The sequence below is a fragment of the Carcharodon carcharias genome, chromosome 5 (genome assembly GCF_017639515.1).
Source record: "Carcharodon carcharias isolate sCarCar2 chromosome 5, sCarCar2.pri, whole genome shotgun sequence".
Taxonomy (NCBI): domain Eukaryota; kingdom Metazoa; phylum Chordata; class Chondrichthyes; order Lamniformes; family Lamnidae; genus Carcharodon; species Carcharodon carcharias.
The window spans coordinates 121855880-121879269 of record NC_054471.1 but is presented as its reverse complement, the minus strand read 5'-3'; the positions used below and the strand labels follow the sequence as shown (position 1 = coordinate 121879269).

General features: G+C 43.7%; 1 protein-coding gene across 2 annotated transcripts in view; it reads left to right on the top strand.

Annotated features, from left to right (window-relative positions):
* The window catches only part of lama2 (laminin, alpha 2), a 588604-nt gene that overhangs the window by 262421 nt on the left and 302793 nt on the right, over nt 1-23390 (top strand). For both annotated transcript variants that reach the window (XM_041187590.1, XM_041187589.1), the window contains exons 14-15: nt 10397-10608; nt 22023-22134. In XM_041187590.1, the coding sequence (XP_041043524.1) occupies nt 10397-10608; nt 22023-22134 (324 nt within the window). The remainder of the gene's footprint in view (nt 1-10396; nt 10609-22022; nt 22135-23390) is intronic.

The following is a 23390-nucleotide window of genomic DNA, read 5'->3' as shown; positions in this document are numbered from 1 at the left end:
GTCGCCGTAGCCTCATCGGATCCCATGGTCACTGGCAGAGGGGCAGAGGAGCTGCTGCCTTCGTCCGGAGCACCCTGAAAGGAGCCCGCAGAGACAACTCCTTCTCCGACGTGAGGTTGCTTCGGACCTCCATGCTCACCATTGATGGATGGGCACCGAGCTGGGATACTTGGTGCCTAATACATCTTCCACACTGGCACTGACCAGCTGAGATCAATGCCGCTGTGAGGGCTTGCAGGTCCGAGTACATCCCCAGGAAGCCCTGATTGTTCTCCTGGAGGAGCCTCTCCACAAGGGTTGCCACTCTCTCCGTGGAGGAAGCATGGCACTCGGTCATGAGGCTCATTGCATTGGTGATGCTCTGTATGGACTCCTCCAGCACGGAGACCATGCCATGCATTGCCTCATATATCTCCGCCAGATCCTCCCGCATACCCTGCAGGATTTCGAGCATCTGCTGCCGCACAGATGACTTCAAAGGCACATCATTAGCCATCGACTGAGCGTGTGCCTGGTCATCTGCAGTACTCCAGTGCTGGCACCATGGGCACTCTCTGTCTCCAACCGCACCTCAAGTGAGTGTGAAGTGCCCTCACTGCCATGCCCCGGGACACTAGCCGATGATCTAATTCCCAGTGAGGTGCTAGTATCTGCGCTGGTGCCTGCCTGGCTGAGAGGGTGTGACACTGGCGATTGTAAATGTTCTGGGCCCTCAGGTGTCAGAGGTGGCCCCTCTGCCTCCTCCTCTCGGCCCTGCTCTGGTGGTGCTGAAAGGGAAAAAAGGACATTTGATTAGCTCAAGTGAAGACAATGTCAATGTGCATGCCTGGTCCCCAGATCAGTATGTGCTCATCCTTCCATAATCAATGACAACCCATGTTAGAAGCTTCAATCACTGAACATTCAACAGTGGCAATGGCTGCTGGGACACACATGGTGATCTCAATGCATGGCAATCCTACCTCCTCCTGGCACCCCAGCCTCACCGGCACTGGTGGACCTGGGCATATGGCACGTCTCCAGCTCCATCGCCTCCTGCTTGTGTCTGGTGATTATGGTCAACTGGGCCTGGCCTCTGCCAGTCTGCATCCGCTCGATGGTGCTGTGTGCGGTCTTCTCCTGAAAAGGAGAGAGGAGCTTTGATTTGTCCATTCTATATCTGGACTGCCATCGCATCCCTGCCACCCCACCCGAGTGAAACATTGCAGGGCTCCAGTGAATCATCACCCCATAGCTGCCATACACTCACACCAAGAAGCCAGGGTGACACTCTCCTTGTCCACATGTTGCCTCCATTACATTTGGCATCACACAGTTTAATCTTGCGAAGCAAGGACACACAAGCATGTGAAACGCCAAGGGCAGCAGATGTATAGGTGCCCCACCACCTGGAAGCTCCTCTCCCAGCATGTCAGCAGCCTGACTTTGAGATGATTTGCAGAACCAGCACTGTGCCTAGGTACAGATCCTTGAGGTAGCCCCCAAAACAGTACTGTGAGTGTCAGTCTACCACATGCTGTGGGTGCAGAACCCAGCTCAGCACAACCCTCTCAGGATGAACTAGGCATGGGCAATATCTGCTGGCCCATCCAGCGAGGGAGACATGCTGTGAATGATTCAATGCATTAACTGCACTCAGAATTGGTGGGGGTGGAATGGGGGGAAAGCCTATTTGCTGTGTTAAGTTACCTATGCCAACATGGTACTCACCCTTTCTGAGCGCAAGAGGTCGTTGAAATGCTTGTGGCACTGGATCCACGTGCGTCGCACTATGTCATGGGAGCTGACTATGTCTGCCACCTCCTCCCAGGCACATTGGGTTAGGTGGGGGGGACACCTCCTCCCGTCCTGAGGAACGAGGACCACCCACCGTGCTGCCACCTTCTCCAGGAGGACAGCTAGGCACACATCAGAGAAAAGAGGGGCAGAGTGCCCTCCTGCCCTTCCTTCCTGCCTGGCCTGCTCACCAGCAGCGCTCTGGGGAGCCTTTCTGTTGGCCATGATTCACAGCCTTTGCAAGGTTGCCTGCGCGCTATTTAAATAGGCCACCGGGTCACCATTGGACCCGGCAGTTATTGCAGTACTACCGCTGCCCGCCCGCTCCCGTTGTCCTTTGGAGCCGCATTTCATGCTGGGTGGGCCTTAATTGGTCCGCCCAAGTAAAATGGCAGCACGGAGCCGATCATGGGTGGCAATCAGCTCTGCTGCCACCTGCGCCTGCTCCCGAATGGCCCACCCGACGGGGAGAGAATTCTCCCCCAGAACTCTAGCCCCGAATAGACTTTCTCATATGGAAGATTTTAATCTTCCCAAGTCACCAAAACATCCCCATCCCAGTACAGGACAGTATCCTTGCTGACACATTCACCCAGATTTAAACCTTGGATAAGGGAAAATGCAGCAGGTAGCTGCCCTTGCCCCTGCTAGCTGTGTGTCTGATATGCCAGTGTGAATGAGAGAATGCAGGTACACTTCTTCGCTTACTATTCTTCCTTCATAAGACCACATAAACAACAATGAAATAGAACTATTTTTTTTTCGTCCAAGGTCATGAGCACTGTGAAGGGACTAAGAACTCACCCTGTATATTTTTTATAAAATTGATATGGATATCCTCATGGCTATTTCTAAAAGTTTAAAAATTGGACAAAGACCTTTTAAAATGGCTGAAGCTATGTCTGTCTGTGACCCTCAAACAAAAAGATGTACCATGGCAGCATCTAAAAAAACTTGCACCTTGTTACCTCTGAAGAGACACTAATGACCCCCCCCCCCATCCCCCCATGGACTGCAAAGACCAAATTCAAAGAAAGTTATAAAAAGGCCATCTGCATTTCATAACCCTGGTTGGCTAACTGGAGTACTCGTCTGCGAGGACAAAGGGCCCCACAACCTCCCTTTCAATTCTTAATGGTAGGAACAGTTAACTATCTTGGGGACTCAGATGAGGATTGCGCATCCCTTGTGAAAGACAGGAGAGGTGGGAGTCATGTGACATGGACCTTTACTTTGTGAAACCAATAATATTGCCTTGTGGAACTGCAAGCTCAGTCTGCTGTTTACCATCCTACAAGCAACCTCACAGAAAAGGAGTTAAAGCAAAATCAGTGACAGACAGTGAACTGTATAAAATATGCCAGTACCTAAAAACTGAGGCACCTCACAAAATGGAAGAGGAACTGGCCATATATTACAGAGTACATAACGAACTCACATTATTTGACAACTGGATTATATGTGGAACTCGTGTGGTTATCCCAAAAGTGTGATAGCAATGTATTGCATCTTGTGCATGAAGAACATTCGGGTGCTGTTTGGATGAAACAACAATCTGTGAGAAAATCTGGTGGCCAGCATTAGGTTGTCACATGGAAGAGTTCATTAGAAATTGGGCACCATGTACACTCGTGAAAAATCTGTTGAACAGTGTCCTGCACCTCTACAACTGACCCAATGGCCAACAAAACCATGGCAACAACTCAAAAGTTGATATCTTAGAGAAGCGCAAATAGGCGGTGGTGCAGAGATGCAGGGTAATGCTCTGGGACCACAGCAGATCATGAAATTTTAATTCAATTAGTATCTGGAATTAAGGTATTGTCCCAGATTTGCACTAAGTGCGGTAGCGGGCGGGAAAAAGGATGTTTTACTCACTGACCACCAAGGTAGGTTTTCATGCAGTATCATTTCAATTCTACCTCAATACTCATGCATTCTCGGGAAACATGCTGTTTCACTGTCAGGCGGCCTGTGATTCACCCGTCACGCCGTCGTTTCACCGCTCCCTTAAGCTGGGTGTCATATTTAAAGTGCAGCCGCATGCACGCCTCTCAGTGCTTACAGCCCAGGACTGCTGCACAGAAGAACTGGTCCTGAAAGGCAAGGACTGCAGCCCCCGGATTCAGTGAAGCATCCCTGGGGCGCCTTCTGGACACAGTGGAGCCCATTGCAATGTCCTTTACCTTTGCTCTGGCTGCAGGAGGCCCATCAGCGTCACCACTCCGGCTTAGGAGGCAATGGCAGTGGTGGTCAGTGCCATCACTGCACAGAGGTTGGCCATCCAGTGCAGAAAAAGGATGAATGACCACATCTGTGCCGCCTAGGTAAGGCAACCATCTCATCACTCTAAACTCACACGCCCATCACAAGTCCACAAGCTCACAAGCCCATCACATATTCACTGGCATCTCACTCACTGCCAGCTGAAGGGACATCACCACTGACTCTCTCATACACGCTCTCACATCTCCATCTGGCCTCATCTGCTCTGGAGACTGCCTCTTCAGCCCTCAACCTCTTGAGGCCACTTGCACAGATCAACATGTGTCCCTACATGCACCCTGGGATACCCCCTTCCCCAGTAATGCCCTAGCACTGCAACCTCTTCCTTCGCCTGAGGTCACTTCTTCCCATTCCTCAGGCAAGCCATAACCCTGCAGCCATTGAAAAGCCACCCCTGCCTTATGCTGGTCTCGTAAGTAGAGATCTGTCCATGAGCCCCTCTAAAAGTGATGTGGTGATGCATGTGAAGTCTAGTGCTGATGAGTATGAGTGCTGCCAATGATGTGCAGATGTATTACAATGAAGCTCCCGATGTCCGATGGTGGGAAATGTGGCCCACCATTGACTGAGGGAGCAGTTGATTGCAAACTGGTTTCATGACACTGTGAAACTGATTTTTGGCCTTCCTGCCATATTGTCCGCCCATGCTCGCCATGACGCCCGACACCAATGGGCATGAAAATTCCGCCCCAAGAGCCTAATGATGACCATGAAACCCTATTGTCAAATGTCATAAAAGCCCATCTGGTTCACTAATGACCTTTAGGGAAGGAAATCTGCCTTCCTACCTGGTCTGGCCTATATGTGATTCCAGATCCACAGCAATATGGATGATTCTTATTTGCTCTCTGAAATAACCTAGCAAGCCAATTAGTTGTATCAAACTGCTACAAAGTCTAAATTGGAATTAAACTGGACGGACAACCCCTCATCGACCTAGGCAACGGAAACGATAACGGCAATCAGCTCTGTCGACACTGCAAGGTCCTCATGGAATCATATCTTGCAGACAATATCCTAGACACCAACATCACCAGCCCTGGGTATGCCCTGTCCCACCGGCATGCCAGATCCAACAGAGGTGCCAGCACAGTGGTATACAGTCAGGAGGGAGTTGCTCTAGGAGTCCACAATATTGACTTCGAGCCCCATGAAGTCTCATGGCATCAGGTCAAACACAGGCAAGGAAACCTCCTGTTGATTACCACGTACTACCCTCCCTCAGCTGATGAATCAGTGTTCTTCCATGTTGAATACCACTTGTCGGAAGCACTGAGGGTGCCACGGGCACAGAATGTGCTGAGTTGGGATCACCAAGAGTGGCTTGGTAGCATCACAACTGACCGAGCTGAATGAGCCCTAAAGGACATAGCTGCTAGATTGGGTCTGGGGCACGTGGTGAGGGAGCCAACAAGAGGGAAAAACATACTTGGCCTCATCCTCATTAACCTGCCTGCTCAGAAGCATCTGTCCAAGAAAGTATCGATAGGAGATACCCTGGCACCATCCTTGTGGAGACGAAGTCCCATCTTCACAATGAAGATACCCTCCATTGTGTTGTGTGGCACTACCACTGTGCTAAATGGGATAGATTTTGAACAGATCTACCAGAAGTGCCACAATCAGTAACCTCATGGCCTGGCATAACCCCCACTCTACCATTGCCACCAAGCCAGGGGACCAATGAAGAGTGCAGGAGAGCATGCCAGTAGCAACACCAGGCAAACCTAAAAATGAGGTGTCATCCTGGTGAAGCTAAAACACAGGACTATTTGCATGCCAAACAGGATAAGCAGCAAGTGATAGACAGAGCTGAATGATTCCACAACTACAAGATCAGATATCAGCTCTGCAGTCCTGCCACATCCAGTGGTGAATGGTGGTGGACAATTAAACAGCCTACAGAAGGAGGCTGCACAAATATCCGCATCCTTATTGATGGAGGAGCCCAGCACATCAGAGCAAAAGATAAGGCTGAAGCATCCGCAACAATCTTCAGCTAGAAGTGCCAAGTGGATGATCCGTCTTGGCCTCCTCCGGAGGTGCCCAGCATCACAGATGCCAGTCTTCAGCCAATTCAATTGACGTGATATCAAGAAACGGCTAAAGGCACTGGACTATGAGCCCTAGCAATATTCTGGCAATAGCACTGAAGACATGTGCTCCAGTACTTACCGCACACCTAGCCAAGCTATTCTAGTACAGCTACAATAATGGCATCTACCCGGCTATGTGGAAAATTGCCCAGGTATGTCTTGTACACAAAAAGCAGGACAAATCCAACCCAACCAGTTACTGCCGCATCAACCTACTCTCGATCATCGGTAAAGTGACGGAAGAGGTCTTCAACAGTGCTATCAAGCAGCACTTGCTTAGCAAAAACCTGCTCACTGGATTCTCAGTTTGGGTTACATCAGGTTCATCCAGCTTCTGACCTCATTACAGCCTTGGTTCAAACATGGACAAAAAAGCTGAACTCCAGAGGTAAAATGAGAGTGTCTGCTCTTGACATGCAGGCAGCATTTGAGTGACTGTGGCATCAAGGAGCCCTAACAAAATTGGAATCATTGGGAATCAGGGGGAGAACTCTCCACTTGTTGGAGTCACACCTAGCACAAAAGAAGATGGTTATGGATGTTGGAGGTCAATCACCTCAGTTCCAGGACATCACTCAGGAGTTCCATAGGGAGTCTCCTAGGCCCAACCATCTTCAGCTGCCTCATCAATGACCTTTCTTCCATCATAAGGTCAGAAGTGGGTCTGGTCGCTGATGATTGCACAATGTTCAGCACCATTCGTGACTCCTCTGATACTGAAGCAGTCCATATCCAAATGCAGCAAGACCCAGACAATATCCAGGCGAGTAACATTTGTGCCACACAAGTACCAGGTAATGACCATCTCCAACAAGAGAGAATTTAATCATCACCTCTTGATATTCAATGGCATTACCATTGCTGAATGCCCCACTATCAACATCCCGGGGAGTTACTATCGACCAGAAACTGAACTGGACTAGCAATATAAATACCGTGGTTACAAGAGCAAGTCAGAGGCTAGGAATCATGTGGCAAGTAACTCACCTCCTGACTCCCCAAAGCATGTCCACCATCCATAAGGCACAAGTCAGGAGTGTGATGGAATAATCTCCACTTGCCTGGGTGCAGTGATGAGTGCAGCTTCAACAACACTCAACAAGCTTGGCACCATCCAGGACAAAGCAGCCCTTCCTTAAACATTCACTCCCTTCAACACCGACGAACAAGATGGTATGTACCATCTACTACAGGAATTCACCAAGACTCCTTCGACAGCACCTTCCAAACCCATGACTGCTACCATCTGGAAGGACAAGGGTAGCAGATATATGGGAATACCAGCACCTGGAAGTTCCCCTCTAAGCCACTCACCATCCTGGCTTGGAAATATATCACCGTTCCTTCACTGTCACTGGGTCAAAATCCTGGAACTCCCTAACAGCACTGTGGATGTACCTATGTCTCATAGATTGCAGCAGTTCACGAAGGCAGCTCACCACCACCTCAAGAGTAATTAGAGATGGGCAGTAAATGCTGGTCTAGCCAGTGACGCCCAATCCTGTAAATGAAAAATAAAAAAAGCTCCCAGCTATCAATGTGTTTCGCTTTTTGTTCATGATCCATATAGGAAATGGCTGGAAATCGCTACAACAAATTCCATAACTACCACTTCAGCCATTGACATTCTAGATGAGTTGTTAATGTAATTGAGTTTGCCAGAGAATATCACAGCTGACAATGGACCACAGTTTGATTTTAGTCAGTTCACGGATTCCTAACAAACTACAGAATTCACCATAATCTGACATCACAACACAACCCACAACTGAATGGTGGCATTGATCGATTAATCAGGGTGATCAAGGATAGTCTGAGTGTTAGTATGTTGGTGGGAAATAGTCTGATCTATCCATTCATATCCTACTTTGCATAAATTGATCTACCCCACGTTCTCTGACTGGAAAGCAGGCAGAACTTATGATTGTCGTAACTTTTGCACACAGCTGAACATTCTTGAGTGCTAACAGTTATCCAATGAAAATTTCATACCAAAGACAGAGAAAAAAAAATTGCAAAACACTAGGTAAAGCAAAAGCATATTTTGATAAGCAAACATGCACAAAGAAACCACAATTTGAAGCTGGAATTTTGGTTCACATTAAAAGGCCAAATCATGACCACAAACCCGCATCATCTCTATCGAGACCAAAGCAGATCAAACAATTGCTCAGTACCCACACATATAAGTTGGATGACAAAACAAAGTGCAATGTGAGATGCTTGATAACAAGTAGAGCAGGATATTTCGAGGACAGTGATTATGAAGATACATTTCTATTGCTGATGAGCGACCGCAATGTTGGTCATCTGCCTTATCGAGCTTATGACACAGAACCTCATCCTCAAGTTCATAGATCTCAGTGATGTCATCGGTGATCTTCGTATCTCAAAGACTATTTCTGTACTTAAATAAAATGGACACACTGAACTCTAATGACTTGATATACATATGTTTGTTGCTTTAATTTAAACTAAGGTCCTTTAGCTTCTTCTCCTTGATCTCCCTGCTCAAAGGCAGATCCAAACCACAGTGCCATGATCACCACCACAGATAATTCATCCCAGCCGGAATCGGCATTGAATCCATGCTGTTGGCATCTATCTGATCCATACCGGCCATCCAGGTAACTGAGCCAACCAGCGCCCTAAGGAGTTCAAATTGCTGTGGCAACATACACTTTTACATGCATGTTACAGCCTGGAGCCACGGATAGTGATGGTAGAGGCTCCAATTTCTTTTCACACATGGCTGACCAGGAATCTCTCATGCTCTTACTGCCTGCCACTGGTTTTGTTGGAGGGATCTACAATTTGATATTCAACCTGTTTGGCCGCATTATGAAAGCACACTCCTTGTCTCGAGTCAGACTTAACCCGGAGCTTCTGGCTCAGAGGCAGGGGCACTACCCACTGCACCACAAGACGTCCCTCCTTTAGTTTAGAAGGGGGAAATGATGTTTGTTCAGTTGTTCGGTGTTTGATTTTGTGTCTGTTGCCTCTTCTCTTTCTGTGTAATATTAGTGAAGCCTGTGGTTGTAAAGAAACAGAAAAACTGAAGGTAAACAGCAACAAGCTGGAAGCATGAAAGAGCAGACATTTAAAAAAAAAACACTTGTAAATAAAACTCCTGCGCACACAGAACGTAGTGTATTATCTCTGCATATAAAGCTGGAAAATTGGCATGGATCTGATCACTGAGATAAACACTGGGATTTTATGCAAGACCTTTTAAGAGGTGTAGCTGGTACCCTTCAACCTACTTTCTCAGGTCAACTGAGGATGGACAATAATGCTGACTTGATCAACAATATTTACATCCCAGGAATGAATTTTTAAAAAAAGTTCCCATTGTTCAACCAGACAAAACTGCAGGTTTACAAATGTTTCCTTAAATGTATTGTTGGTTAAGTATAAACTAGTAAATTCTAAGTCTTGGCTTGAACCCAAAAGACACCAGATAGCATGGAGGGTCCAGTCCCAGAGTGGAGTCAGAGTGCAGGAAAGCGTGACCAGATGGATTATGAGGTTGTGTGATTGCCAAGCTCAGGACAGGTTGCTCAGCTGGGATGGATGGCCAAGAGCGGAGGATTTGGGTTTAGCTTCCTATTGTATATCTTTCATAAACTACAGTCCATTTCAAACTATGTTGCCTCAATCCTAGCTTGCATGCTGTCCTTGTTGACTTACATTATCTCCTGGTCTCTCAATGCCTCAGATTTAAAATTTTCATCCTCATATTTGAACCCCTAATGGCCATGCTACAGTATATCTTGGCAAGCACCTCCAGCCCTACATCATCCAGAACTCTGTTTCTTTGACTCTGGCCTGTTGTTTATCCATCCTTCCCTTCAGCTTGTAATTGGCTGCTGTCCCTTCTAGGCTTCAGGCCCTGAAATTCCCACCCTTAACACCTCCACCTCTTCATTTCCCTCTTCTCTCCTTTAATGCCTCCTTAAAACACACAGCTTTGATGAGCTACCTTCTAAATGTTCACTCTTTGCTGAAGCACCTTGGGAATTTTTTCTACATTAAAAGGTGCTATATAAACACTAGCTGTTGTTGAGTTATCAAGGAAGATTTTTCTAGATTACCAAGCCATTTACTGAAGTGTTACAAGGCATGATATACATCTTTCAGTGGATAGCAAAAATATTTCAAGTGAAGACTTGATTTAGGGCAAAGTTATCTTGCAGATTTTGTGACACACTAATTCTGTCCTTCATTTTGTTTGTTAGGGTAATGGTATCCTCATAAGCAATGGTGTTGAAAGAATTGAGCTTGATCCATTGACAGACCACACCAAAATGATAGTTCTACGACCTGAGAATTTTGTGATTCATTCCACAATGTCACTGGTAAACAGGAAGGACTTCATGACTGTTCTGGCAAACATTACCCGTCTTCTAATAAGGGCCACCTATAGCTACGACCAGACTGCCATCTATAGGTAAAAACTATTGCAATACATTTTCTTTGCATTTACAGCAGATAGTATTATGTTTATTGAAATTCAAGACCTCAGCCCACTTGTTGTACTTAGGTCTATTAACTGAAACCTTTAATGATTGAATTTTACACTGGCATGGACATAGGAACAGCAAACACTTAACAGCCAATGAAAATAGTTCAATGAACCACTGCTCTTATTTAAATATCCTGCAGGATATGCTGGTCATGTGCCTGAAAATAAAATACAGTATTTTGCTTCAACCCACCCCCCCCCCCTTTGTTTAGTTGTAAGCATTCGCATGAATCCTGATATGCTGAGCCCAGTGACATACATAAGAAACGATCCATCACACCTTTTCCTGTTGTTCCTTCGCAAACTGAGCATGCTGTTTCAGGAGATAGTTTACCAAAATTTAAGTGACAGGAGAGTTACTTCTGTTTTTCATTTATTTGCTTGCCTGTTACAAATAGAATCACAATATTAATTTTCTAGTTATTGGCTGAAAGAACTACAATTTCCACTTATGAAGAAGTCATGTATTATTTGCTTGTGCCACAATGAGGGGTGTTGTGAAATATGCTACAGCTAATTTGCCATTATTCTTGAGTTACATTGTTGTGAGAAATTTATCTAAAGTAACTAACCAACCATGGTGTGCAGGTACATTCTTAGTCATGCATTTCATTATTGGTGATTTATTAAAAAGGAAAGGAAAAAATCTAGAGAGAGAGTTTGTTACTTAAATTACTACTACTTTTCAAAAACAAGAATGGTATTCACCTTAAATTTAATTCAGCTTTTCCTGTAATTTGCCTGTTGACATGGCGAATCTCAAATGAGGGTTTTGTCCTGTACTAACTAAGCTATTCTGTGGCTGTCAAATGCAGGGTATGTCTCAAAACAAATAATAAACAATGGAGCTGGCTGTTTACAGTGGACAGTTGTGACTCTCTGGAGTCATTGTGCTACAGGCTGTATTACAAATTTCCCAAATCCTAGTGTGGATTCTTACGCTCAAGTGGTTTGAAAACAGCCCTCAGGCTGGTTTAAAGTAATGTGCCTCCTTTCCCACTATTGACAGTGAAACTGTTCCAGGATGCATAGAATATTTTCTGCAAATGACTTCACCAAAGGGAGGCAGCTCTGACTTAAAAGCTTCAATTTTGGTAATAAAATAGACATTCAATTCATAAGCAAATGAAGTCAAAGGTATCAGTTGCTTAGACATTCTTGATAAAATACATGGGAAATTTTCTGCCTTGGCAATGCTGCAGGAAACAAAAATAGCGTATAAAAATATTTTAAATAGCTAGCACTGAATTTTCATATGGGTGCAGAGGTGCATTTCAGTGCCCAAATGGCCACACAGATTTTCTTTTGGAGGAAATGTGGTTTTCCACCGCATTCCCAATCCCACATTACTTTCCTCTGGCTTTTTTGTGGGTCAGGAATGCCTAGTGTGCAAAACATGCCCACACCCCCCGCTGAGGTCGAGTTCCCTATTTTAAACAGGGCTGAAAATCGGATTTGCTCTTGCACACTATTTTCATCTGCTATCGGTGGGTTTCAGGAACCCATTAAAAGCACAGCAAGTCTGAGAGTTTGTGAAGAAAATGGAATGCCTGATGAAGAGTCAGGAACATTTGTGAAAGGTAAGTATAAAGTGTTTTCTCATCTTCAAATATCACTATTAGTTGCTGTATTGTAATGCAGATCTAGGTTTAATGCAGTGATTCATCATAGGAATTTGTCCTTCAAAGGCAAGTTGACCCTTACATTGACCAGCCTTGTGTATTTGTTCACATGCATTACACTGCTTTTCCAAAGGAGAAAGCATCATAAAGCAATGAAAAATGTTACAAAATGTCCTGTCAGCTTGTGATGTCATCTTTTCTACTGTGATATAAATGGCTTTGGCTGGTAAAACAAAAAAACTGGTTTTGACACTTGAAGAAATCTAACCACCTGTCCCTTACATTCTGGTTTTGACATTTGAAAAAAATCTACACTTGAAAAAAGTCTAACCACCTACTCCCTTACATTCATTGACAGGCACTCTGCCTTGAACTTGAAATGAGCACTTGCTGTGCTTTCCTTCCCGCAGAATAGTCTATTGTTTGGACAGCTGTGCCACCCTGAATGCTTGGCCTAGTTTCAAGTGCCTACCCGCTTCAGAACAGTAGGTGTTCCATTCTTTAGGGAATGGAGTACAGCTTGAAGAAGTTGTAATACTTGAAATCCTATTGGTTTGTGTCAATAAACCAGAATCTACATCAAAGAGACAATCTGATATTACAAGTTTTTTTTATAAACATGGCAGAATGCATTTTGCTCAGTATCAACCCTGGTTCCATGAAGAGTGCAAGAGGGCAAGCCAGGAGCAGCACAAGGGATACATAAAAAATAGGTGTTAATTCCAAAAATTGTATGTTGAGGAAGAATGAGTCTGAAGCTAGCCTGTATCTTAAAAAAGGTTTATTTCCAACACAGCAAAGTAAAGTCACAAACTCTCCCAATTCCTCTCAAACATTCAACTCTTTCGAGTACAAACCTGTTTCCATCTGTTTCAGATGAAGTTACATTGTTTCATAGTTTGCCATTGTGAGATTTGAACTCTTGATCTTGGGGTTACAAGCCCAGTACCATAACCACTTGGCTATTTAGGCCAAGCCTCTCAAACATTCAAAGTGAATTGGTTTATATACCCTTTCAATGATTCCCTAATCCTTTCCCAATTCCCAATTAGGGACAGCTGTTTTTAATTACCTATTTAAAGTGTGTATTCCACTGCAGTACAATTTCAACATCAACAGATTCCCTTCCTTTCAGCAAAAAAAGTGCATTTCCTTTTCAAAAAAAAGTTAAAAACTGAAGACAGAAAAACAAATCACTAATTTTCAAAAAAAAACTCAATCCTGAGTCATCCTTCTAATACCCCCAACAATTTTTCACTACAAGCATTCCTTTTGGTGAAACAGTCTGATAACTGACGGTTTGTATCAACCTACTGGAGCTTAGAGATTACCTTTCTCACCACCATTTGTTTTAGACTTGTAATACCAATTTGTAATGTTTTTCACTCACACTCTTTGTGGAGTGTACGTTATCCTAAAGTGATCAATTGTCAATATAACATTCTATTGGGACATTTCCTTCATCATTTCCCCCATGTAGTATTTTTCCTAATGCTTTAGGTAAAAAGAATGCCATGTCAACCACCTCTACTAATGCGAGAGTCTTTGTGGCCAGGGTGCTTTTTGCTACTCACCTTATTTCCTTGGGTTTCTAAGCCAAGGGAAAACATTTCCCATTTTGACCCACAAGAAATAATATAAAACCTGCTGCACTTGAAAATTCATCAATAAGGTTTGCATGAGAGGCATCAATGATCACAATCAATTTTATATTCTTAGGGTCACCCAGAAATGGAAACTTGAGTATACATTTCTCCATCTTTAACTTTTTTAATGTTTTGTTTGCCCGTAAGATATCCTGGACCTTGGGTTGTTTCATTATAGTGCTCAGCTCAAGAACATCAAAGCTTGGACCTGGCTTTGTCTGTGTGTCCAACCAGTTTATTGGCCAACCAGACTTTGCAGCTACTCAGTCTCATCCTTGGGAACGTCAACATCTTTTTGTGGAGACCTAGCCCGACTGACTGCAATAGGGCTAACACTCTCTAAATATGATTGCTGATGCAAAGTGACCTCAGACCTATATTGTTTTATTTCTAATCCACTGTGACCTCAGACCTATACTGTTTTATTTCTAATCCAATATAATTAATGGCCCCATTAACCTGACCCCTAGCCTTAAAGTCTGTCCTAATCCTGTCAATAAATCTGTTTTGAAACTCACTAACGCCGTCTCATAGGAAGTCATCAAGAAGACACCTGCCAGTTTCTGCTGTGGTACAAGTCAAACATGGCCTTCAGTTGGAGACAAACCAACACCAATTCGAATGAAAAGTACCACACTCTAGAAGCATCATTTAAACCATAAACCACTTTAACAAACCACTTATTCAATTTCCAAAGATTTCCCTCCACCTCTGGTGCCTCCTTAGGAGGTTTGAGAAACACTTCCCTCTGGAGGTGATTCCCCCTGCAGAAATGCAACTTTTATATCTATCAACTTACACTCCCATGAAAACGTTGCCAGAAGGGCCGAAAAAAATTAAAACTACCTTCCCTGCTGAGGGAAAATCCACTGTCTTTTTCTATCTGTTAAGCATTCTTCAAATCCCCAGGCCACTAACTTAGCCTTGGCCTTATAAATGCCATCCATTAGGACCTTTTCCGTGCAGACACGCTTATGTGATAACACTGGCTGACACCTATTTTGGGCTTCTAAATACACCCCAAAATCCCTCCAACTGTCCAACTCCCTCTGGTTAGCCTCCCATATAGCTTTATCCCCTAACTTGTCAGCCATAACAAAAGCCTCACGGTCATGAGGATGCCTGCTTCTGCCACTTTGTCGTAATGATTCAGCATTCTCCACTTTCCTATGTCATCTAGTTAGGCTGTAAGCCCTACTTGCCTATTTAAGTCTTTCCAGGCTTCTATGGTTAGTTCCCCTGCTTAACCCGTCAGAGGCCCTATCCACTGTGCATGAATGTTTCCTCAACCGAGATTCATTAGCGACCCATTACTGCAACTAGGGCTTCACTTCCTTATTTTCCATTCCAGTACATCATTTTCCCAGTCCATGGCCTTCACTGCTTGAGCATCATCCTGAACATGCAGCCAATTCTTATATTTTCCAGTAGATTTTCCTCCCCATTCCATTGTTGTTGCATCTCTCCAGCTATCTGATCATTCTGGACGATACGATACCCAGGAATCCACTTTGGGTATCTGATCTCCAACAAAATAGCTCCTTCCTGTTTGTCACAATCAGATTTTCTACTGATATCCAACTTCTGATCCATTATATCTTGTCTCTCTGCATGTGCCCCACAAAATATATGAGTATGCGATGCACATGGTCCTTCATCATCTTCTATCACATTGTCAATATTCGCAAATTCATACTTCATTCCAATGACCTGTGAAGAATGGACTTTTATCGTTTGATTCCCATGTTGAATAATCACTGTTTTCCCTTCATGTCCTATAACTTTCCCTGGGCCTTTCCATTCCTTTTGCTCCTCTCTTTTATAACAAACCAGATCACCTGAACTAAATTCTGCCTCAGATGATTTTCTCCATTGTCGCACTGTTCTCCTAATTCTTTTGGAAACCTCCGCCTTGCTGAAAGCTTTCCTGCCTGCATGCAAGGCATTTGAATGGGGGAAAAAAAACAGGGATACTTGCAGTACTTTCAAAGCAAGGGTGCATCCAGTAGCACTGAAGGCAATGTCGGATTTCTTCCATACACCTGGCACTGGCTATACCCCCCAACCATTTGTAAAGAATTCTTTGCATGTACCACCTGTGCCAATGCCATTTGCAACTTGCAGTCTGGTTGCTTGGCCAACATCTTCTGCAACTGCATGATTCTTCTCAAACAAGCCATTGCTGAACATACTCTCAGCCGCAGTATGCATGACTATGATATTCAAATTTTCACACATGTCCTGAAATTCATAATTTGCAAATTCCCCTCCATTATTTTTCAGGAATTTCATTGGTGTCCCTAATCTGGTACCCATGTTCATAACCTTATCGACAATATTCTTTCTGTCCTTACCAATTATTACCGTAGATAGGCTAAATATAGTCACCGTATCTTCAAAGTGTAGTAAAAAAAAAAAACTCATTCCTTGTCCTATATTTTTAAATCCATTGCCACGAGATCATTAAATTCCCTGGCCAGTGGCAGACTCAGAATGTGGTGGTGTCCTTCAATATTTAACACAAATGTCACATTGAACTTTGATTTGCTCAGTAAGGTTGTTGTATTCTTTATCAACCACTTCAGCATCCCACAGCAGAGCTTTTAATTTTTGTGACCCTGCATGTGCAAATTTTCTTTGCAACTTCCAAGGAATCTTCTTTATGTCCATCAAACTTTTATCCCCAAAAGTTAACAAGATTGCTTGAACTCTGAGAAATATCCAGCTTCCTTAATGGCAGACAATAATGGTCTGACCAAGTAAAATGTGGATCCACAGTTTTCCTGAACACAATCACTCTGTCATTCTCCATGTCTAGCTTCATCTGTGCTTTCTTTCAATTGAATTTTCAACAATAGAGATATCTTACTAGAGATCACATCTGTACTGATGAAGAGGTTGAACCCAGCTAGGGAGGATGACTCTCTTGGATGATGTTAGCATATCCTCCAACCTAAAGTAGATGAAGCTCCCATACTTCTTAACCTATCGCCAATCTGCTTCATCCAGAGGTTCCAGGTAGCAGTTAAGCCAATTCACTCCACACGCTGTGGAAGTGTAACCACGCGGTACATGCAGTTGAAAGAATCAGCCATCAAAATATTCATCACTGGATTCAAACTCCCAGTAACCAACAATTTCTTCATGGAAGTCACCATCATCAGTTTCAGCATTGTTTCATGAGTTATTTCAAAAACACGATTCTTTCGCTGCAGGCAATTCATCGTGTAATGATACTTAGAATCACACCGATTAACTATTCCCCATGTATTTCTCAGGTTCAAGCACCTACAGTTGCCATCCTAGATCTGCTTTTTGTCTCATATCTCAAATTGGCTAAAAGTGCAACTACCTTCATACCGTCCATCAGCGACACTGGGCGGGATTTTCTGCACCCGCCCACCGCCAGGATCGTCCGGTCCCGCCGCAAGTCAATTGACTTCTGGCTGGGGCGTGGCCTCACCTGCGACGGGTCCCGGCCGAAACTGGGCCGGAAAGTCCCAGCCAATGTCTTTGTACTGGAATTTTGGCGATCTCAAAATTCAGCCACCATGGAGAACGCCATCATTTGCTTTACCGCAGAGTTGCCTGTATTTAATAGAAAGTAGCTGGAAATGATGGCTTCCCTCCAAAATTTTTTAGGGCAGCAGCCATTTGGTCTAGGAGAGAGTCTTTCCCATGGAATTGAAGCCCTGTCAATGCCAAAAGTTTATCGACATGGGAAATTTATGCACAATCGAGTAATTTAAATGCCAATACACTCAGGGACTCAGGGATTTCAAGGTTAAACTTTTTCAGTCTCTGATACCACTTACCAAAGTCCATAATATACTGATCATCCGTTTTCTTAAACCTATCAAAGGTTGACCATGCTTCATATGCTTCTAACAAATCATCCTTTTTGTAAAATGTATTCAAAAACTGCAATAGACAGATCAATCCGTCTTCGTTATCCAAATCATCTGTTGTCCAATTCTGAAAGTACTTTACTCCTAACCTTACTTTTTGCTGCTAATGACAAAGCCAAAGCCATGGCTTGCTTCTTTCGCAGTAATGAAGTAACTGGTGTCCACATATTAACTTCATTTTTCCGTTGTTGATATGGTTCCACCTCCAAAAAACATTGGTGGATAGTCAAAGCTAGAGATTTCGCAACATCCTTCCGCCATTCTGCTACTGCGTCTTCCAGCAGTAGTATGCTTCTTTTTCTCTCAGAGGCCAGAGGCAAAAAAACTTCTTATTCATCAACCAATTGTCAAAGCTTATGTTCATCCTCTGTTACCATGTCAATTTCAATAATTGTATGTTGAGGAAGAATGAATCTGACATTAGCCCGTACCTTAAAACAGACTTATTTCCAAGATAGTAAAGCAAAATCACAGATTTTCCCAATTCCTCAAAGACACCCAGAGTGAATTGGTTTATATACTCTTGCAATGATTCCCTAATCCTCCCCAATTGGGAACAGCTGTGCTTAATTACCAACTTAAAACATTAACATCAAGCTGGTGAAGATGCCTAAATAGCCAAGTGGTTATGGTACTGGGTTTGTAACCCCCAGATCAAGAGTTCAAATCTCACAATGGCAAACTATGAAACAATGTAACTTCATCTGAAACAGATGGAAACAGGTTTACTCAAAAAAAAAGAGTATCAAGAGTTCAAATCTCACAATGGCAAACTATGAAACAATGTAACTTCATCTGAAACAGATGGAAACAGGTTTACTCAAAAGAGTATCAAGAGTTCAAATCTCACAATGGTAAACAATGTATCTTCATCTGAAATAGATGGAAACATGTTTTATTCGCTGCCGGATGTCCCTGGAGAGGGAGCACGCGGTGTCTGCTGGCACTCTTGAGGCCTTCCGTGCTCGGTGGGCACCGCGGGACTGGGGTGTTTTGTTGACCCCTTTAATCACATTTTGATTTAAAGTTTGTAAGGTTCCTTTAAACTTTTGTCCTTGGTTTTACAGCTGACCTGAATTAGGGGCTGTGCCTGATTTATCCCAATTTTGTTGATTTGATTTTCATTTAAAAGATTATCAAGAGTTCAAATCTCACAATGGCAAACTATGAAACAATGTAACTTCATCTGAATAGGAACAGATGGAAATGTGTTTGTACTCAAAAGAGTTACAACACAGGACTACTTGTGTGCCAAACTGCGGAAGCAGCATGCAATAGACAGAGCTAAGTGATCCCACAACCAACAGATCAGTTCAAAGCTCTGTAGTCCTGTCACATCAGTCATCAATGGTGGTGGGTAATTAAACAATAAACAGAAGAAGGAGTCTCCACAAATATCCCCACCCTCAATGATGTGGGAGCCTAGCACATCAGTGCAAAAGACAAGGCTGAAGCATTTGTAACAATCTTCACCCTGAAGTTTTGAGTGGATGATTCATCACGGCCTCCTACTTTGAGGTCCCCAGTATCACAGATACCAGTCTTCAGCCAGTTCGATTCACTCCATGTGATATCGAGAAATGGCTGAAGGCACCAGATATGACAAAGGCAATGGGCCCTAATAACTTCCTGGCATTAGTACTGAAGGCTTGTGCTCCAGAGCTAGCCATGCCCCTAGCCAGCCAATCCAGTACAGCTACAAAACTGGAAAATTGCCCAGGTATGTCCTGCCAACAAAAAGCATGTCAAATCCAATCCAGCAAATTACTGCCCCATCAGCCTCCTTTCTATCATCAGCAATGTGATGGAAGGTGTCATCAACAGTACTATCAAGTGGCGCTTACTTAGCAATAACCTGCTCACTGATGCTCAGTTGGGTTCTGCCAGGTTCACTCAGCTCTGTACCTCATTACAGCTTTGATCTAAACACGGACAAGAGATCTGAATTCAAGAGGTGAGGTGAGAGTGACTGCCCTTGACATCAAAGCACCATTTGACCGAGTGTGGCATCAGGGAGCCCTAGCAAAACTGAAGTCAATGGGAATTGGGGTAAAGCTCTCCGCTGGTTGGAGTAATACCAAGGACAAAGTAAGGTGGCCGCGGTTATTGGAAGCCAATTATCTCAGCGCCAGGACATCACTGCAGGAGTTCCTCAGGGTAGTGTCCTCAGCCCAACTGTCTTCAGCTGCTTCATCAATGGCCTTCCCTCCATCATAAGGTCAGACGTGGCAGCAGTGTGTGTATATATATATATATACAAAGTGCAATGCAGGAATAGCAAGGTTCCTTCATCAGCACCTTCCAAATCCACAGCTCTACCACCTAAATGGACAAAGCAGCAGATGCATGGGAACACCACCGCCTACAAGTTCCCTACCCTACCATCCTGACGTGAAACTATATCACTATTCCTTCACTGTCATTGGATCAAAATCCTGGAACTCCTTTCCTAACAGCACTGCAGGAGTACCTGGACCAGATGGATTGCAGCGGTTCAAGAAGGCAACTCCTTCTCAAAGGCAATTAGGGATAGGCAGCAAATGCTAGCCTTGCTGATGGTGCCCTTCTCCCATGAAGGAATTAAAAGAAGTCCTGTTCTCCTATCCTCTACAATGGTTCCTGGTCAACTCTCTTGTTTACAAGCCCCTGCATGGCCTTGCCTCTCTCTATCAGTATAATCTCCTCTGGCCCCATAACCTTCCAAGACATCCATGCACATCTAGCATTTGAGCATCACTGATTTTATCTGCTCTATCAGTGGTGGCTATCCCTTAGGCTGCCTCAGCTTTAAGCTCTGGAATTCCCTCCCGAAACCTCTCCATCTCTCTCCCTCGCTTCTCTCCTTAAATCCTATATCTTTGACCAAACTTTTGGTCATCTGTCTTTATGTTATCCTATTGGCTTGGTGTCAAATTTTGCTGCGTAATGCTCCTGTGAAGCACCTTGAGATATTTTACTATGATAAAGAGCTCGGAGGACATCTGACCTATTAAGTACTGACAGTGAAATGCCTAACAAGTTTTAACAGCCACACCCTATTAATGGCCGAAACAGTGGGGAAGTTAAGCTCAAGGTAAGGAACCCGGGACTGGAGGTGGGATGGTTGGGGGGACTAGGCGCTGAGGCAGGGTGGGGTGGGGTAGCGGAACATTCCTGCTCTTTCTATTCTCATAATGGAAAGTTTCAATTTTACCCTAGAGGGCTTCTTCGGTGGTGTGGCTGCTGCAGACTTCCGCTGACTTCCCAATTAAGGTGGCATCATTGTCCTAAGATGATATGACCCTGATTTGCCTTCATGTTTGAGACTCCCTCAAACTAATAATGCCATTATAATATATTATGTTGGTTCCTATGTGCAATACTTTACATTATCTGTTTTCAATGTTATTCACTGTTGTTCTGACCATTTCCCTAATTTTACCCATTTCATTCATTAGCTGTGAGTCACTTTTGGATTTCCTGAGGATGTGAGAGGTGCTATATAAATGGATGTTCATTTTATTAGTCAGACAAATTTAATTAGATTTTCCACTTCAAGCCTGTGTGCTGTTAACCATTGTATCTGTGCTCTGCATGAATTATTATCTGGAAATTAAATTTATTTTAATTACTGTAACCTGAAAATACAGATCTTGAGATTAAAACTTCAGTGATCCATGAAGTAATAGTTGCATTCATACAGCACTTTGCAACATTGAAATGCTTTAAAAGATTTTAACGTGTTTTGATTATTTTGAGACAATTTTAAAGGGGAGTTGGAGAGGTACTTTAAAAAAAATAACTTAGTGTGAAAAGTGGGGAGGAAGGGCATGATGGCAGTAAGCATAACTACTCTTTCAAAGATCCAGCAAAGGCGCAACAGGCTGAATGGTCTCCTATGCTGTATGATTCCATGAGTTCGCCAAGTTGCATGGATCAGTTACATCGAAGACAACGGTGCATGTTCTCAGCAAGGGTGCCCTTATGGATATGCCGCTATTTCTAATTAAAACAGAAGTTGCTGGAAGACCAAGTTCCTGAACTGTTTCATGACAATTAACTCACTACAAATCCACTGGGCAGAAAAGTAATTAGAGTTTCTCATCTGTGATTATTCGAATGGATTTAAATTTAATGATGTTTTATGAAGAGGATATATTTTTGTTCTGTTTTTGCCTGAACAGGTTGAGCTCTGTTATTCTCCAGACAGCTAATCCAAATTCATTAGGCCAACATACAGCTACAAGCGTTGAGATTTGTCACTGTACCCCCGAGTACTCTGGCACATCTTGTGAAGTAAGTAACAATTGCAGAATCTAGATTTTGCTGTCAGTGAATCTCCCGGTCTCCAAAATTTCATCTTTTATCATCAATATGGCAAAATGATAAGCAACTATATCAGTTTAGAACTGTCAACATCAATCAGCAAATATGAATTGAACAATTGGAAAAATCTGCAGGGTCTTTTTACCTCTGCACCCAAATTTTCATCGAGTACAGTGTACAGAGGAATCCCCTGTGTTTATTGTGCCTTTCCAACCGCTTCACTGAAAAGTGGTCAGATAAGTAAGAATTTAGGTCTTGGGGTACAATCAGAAATGACTGTGGAAATTGTTAATATATGACCACTTAAAGAACTCTTAACAGATTTATTTACTTTAATTGCGTTAATTTAAAAAAAATATTCTTGGCATGTGAGCTATAATGACTTGAGGAGGTGGTGGTGAGCTACCTACAACTGAATGCTGCTTCAGAAGGAAGTTAAAAGTCAACCACATCATTGTGAGTCTGGAGTCACATAGGCCAGATCCAAAAGGCATTAGTGAAGCAGATAGGTCTTTATAATCCAGTAGTTTCATGATCATTATTTATGAGACTTGCACTTAATTCCAGATTTATTGGTTAATTGAATTTAAATTCCCCCAGCTGCCATTGTGGGATTTGAATTCATGGCTCTGGATTAGAAGTCCAGCAACACTACCACTATGTTACCATATCCCCACTTATTTAACTACCTCAGTTAAATTAAGAGGGAGAAGAGCTTGATAAGTTTGGTACCACAGTCTGCCAAAAGGAATAAAGCTCATCCTAGGCCAAGGGTTGATTCTAGAATTACAGTTACCAGAGCATTTGTGGGTAGGTATGGTCAGAATTTTACTGGTAGGTGTGCAGGCAGGGAGCCCATAAAATTCCCTAGTGGCCTTCTCGCCACTTACCTGCCCGCCCTGACCTGTCTGAAATTTTATTCAGGGCAGGCGAGGTCTAGGGTAGCCCATCCACCCTCCATCCAATTGGGCCCTTTAAGTGGCCAATTAATTACTACTTGAGGGCTGCTTCTCACCTGGCTTCAATTTTGAGGCTGGCAGGAGGTGGTCTGGGATGGGGAGGGTGAAGCCCAGCAGGTCACCTGCTCAGAACATGGGTAGGAAAGGGAAGGGTGCCTCCATCACTCACCTCCTCCCCTCCAAGGTATGTTCCCCAGGTGCTCCTTTGCTCTGCAACCCCCCCAACCCTGACCTTTCAAAACTGACTCCCCACTTCACCCCAGTCAC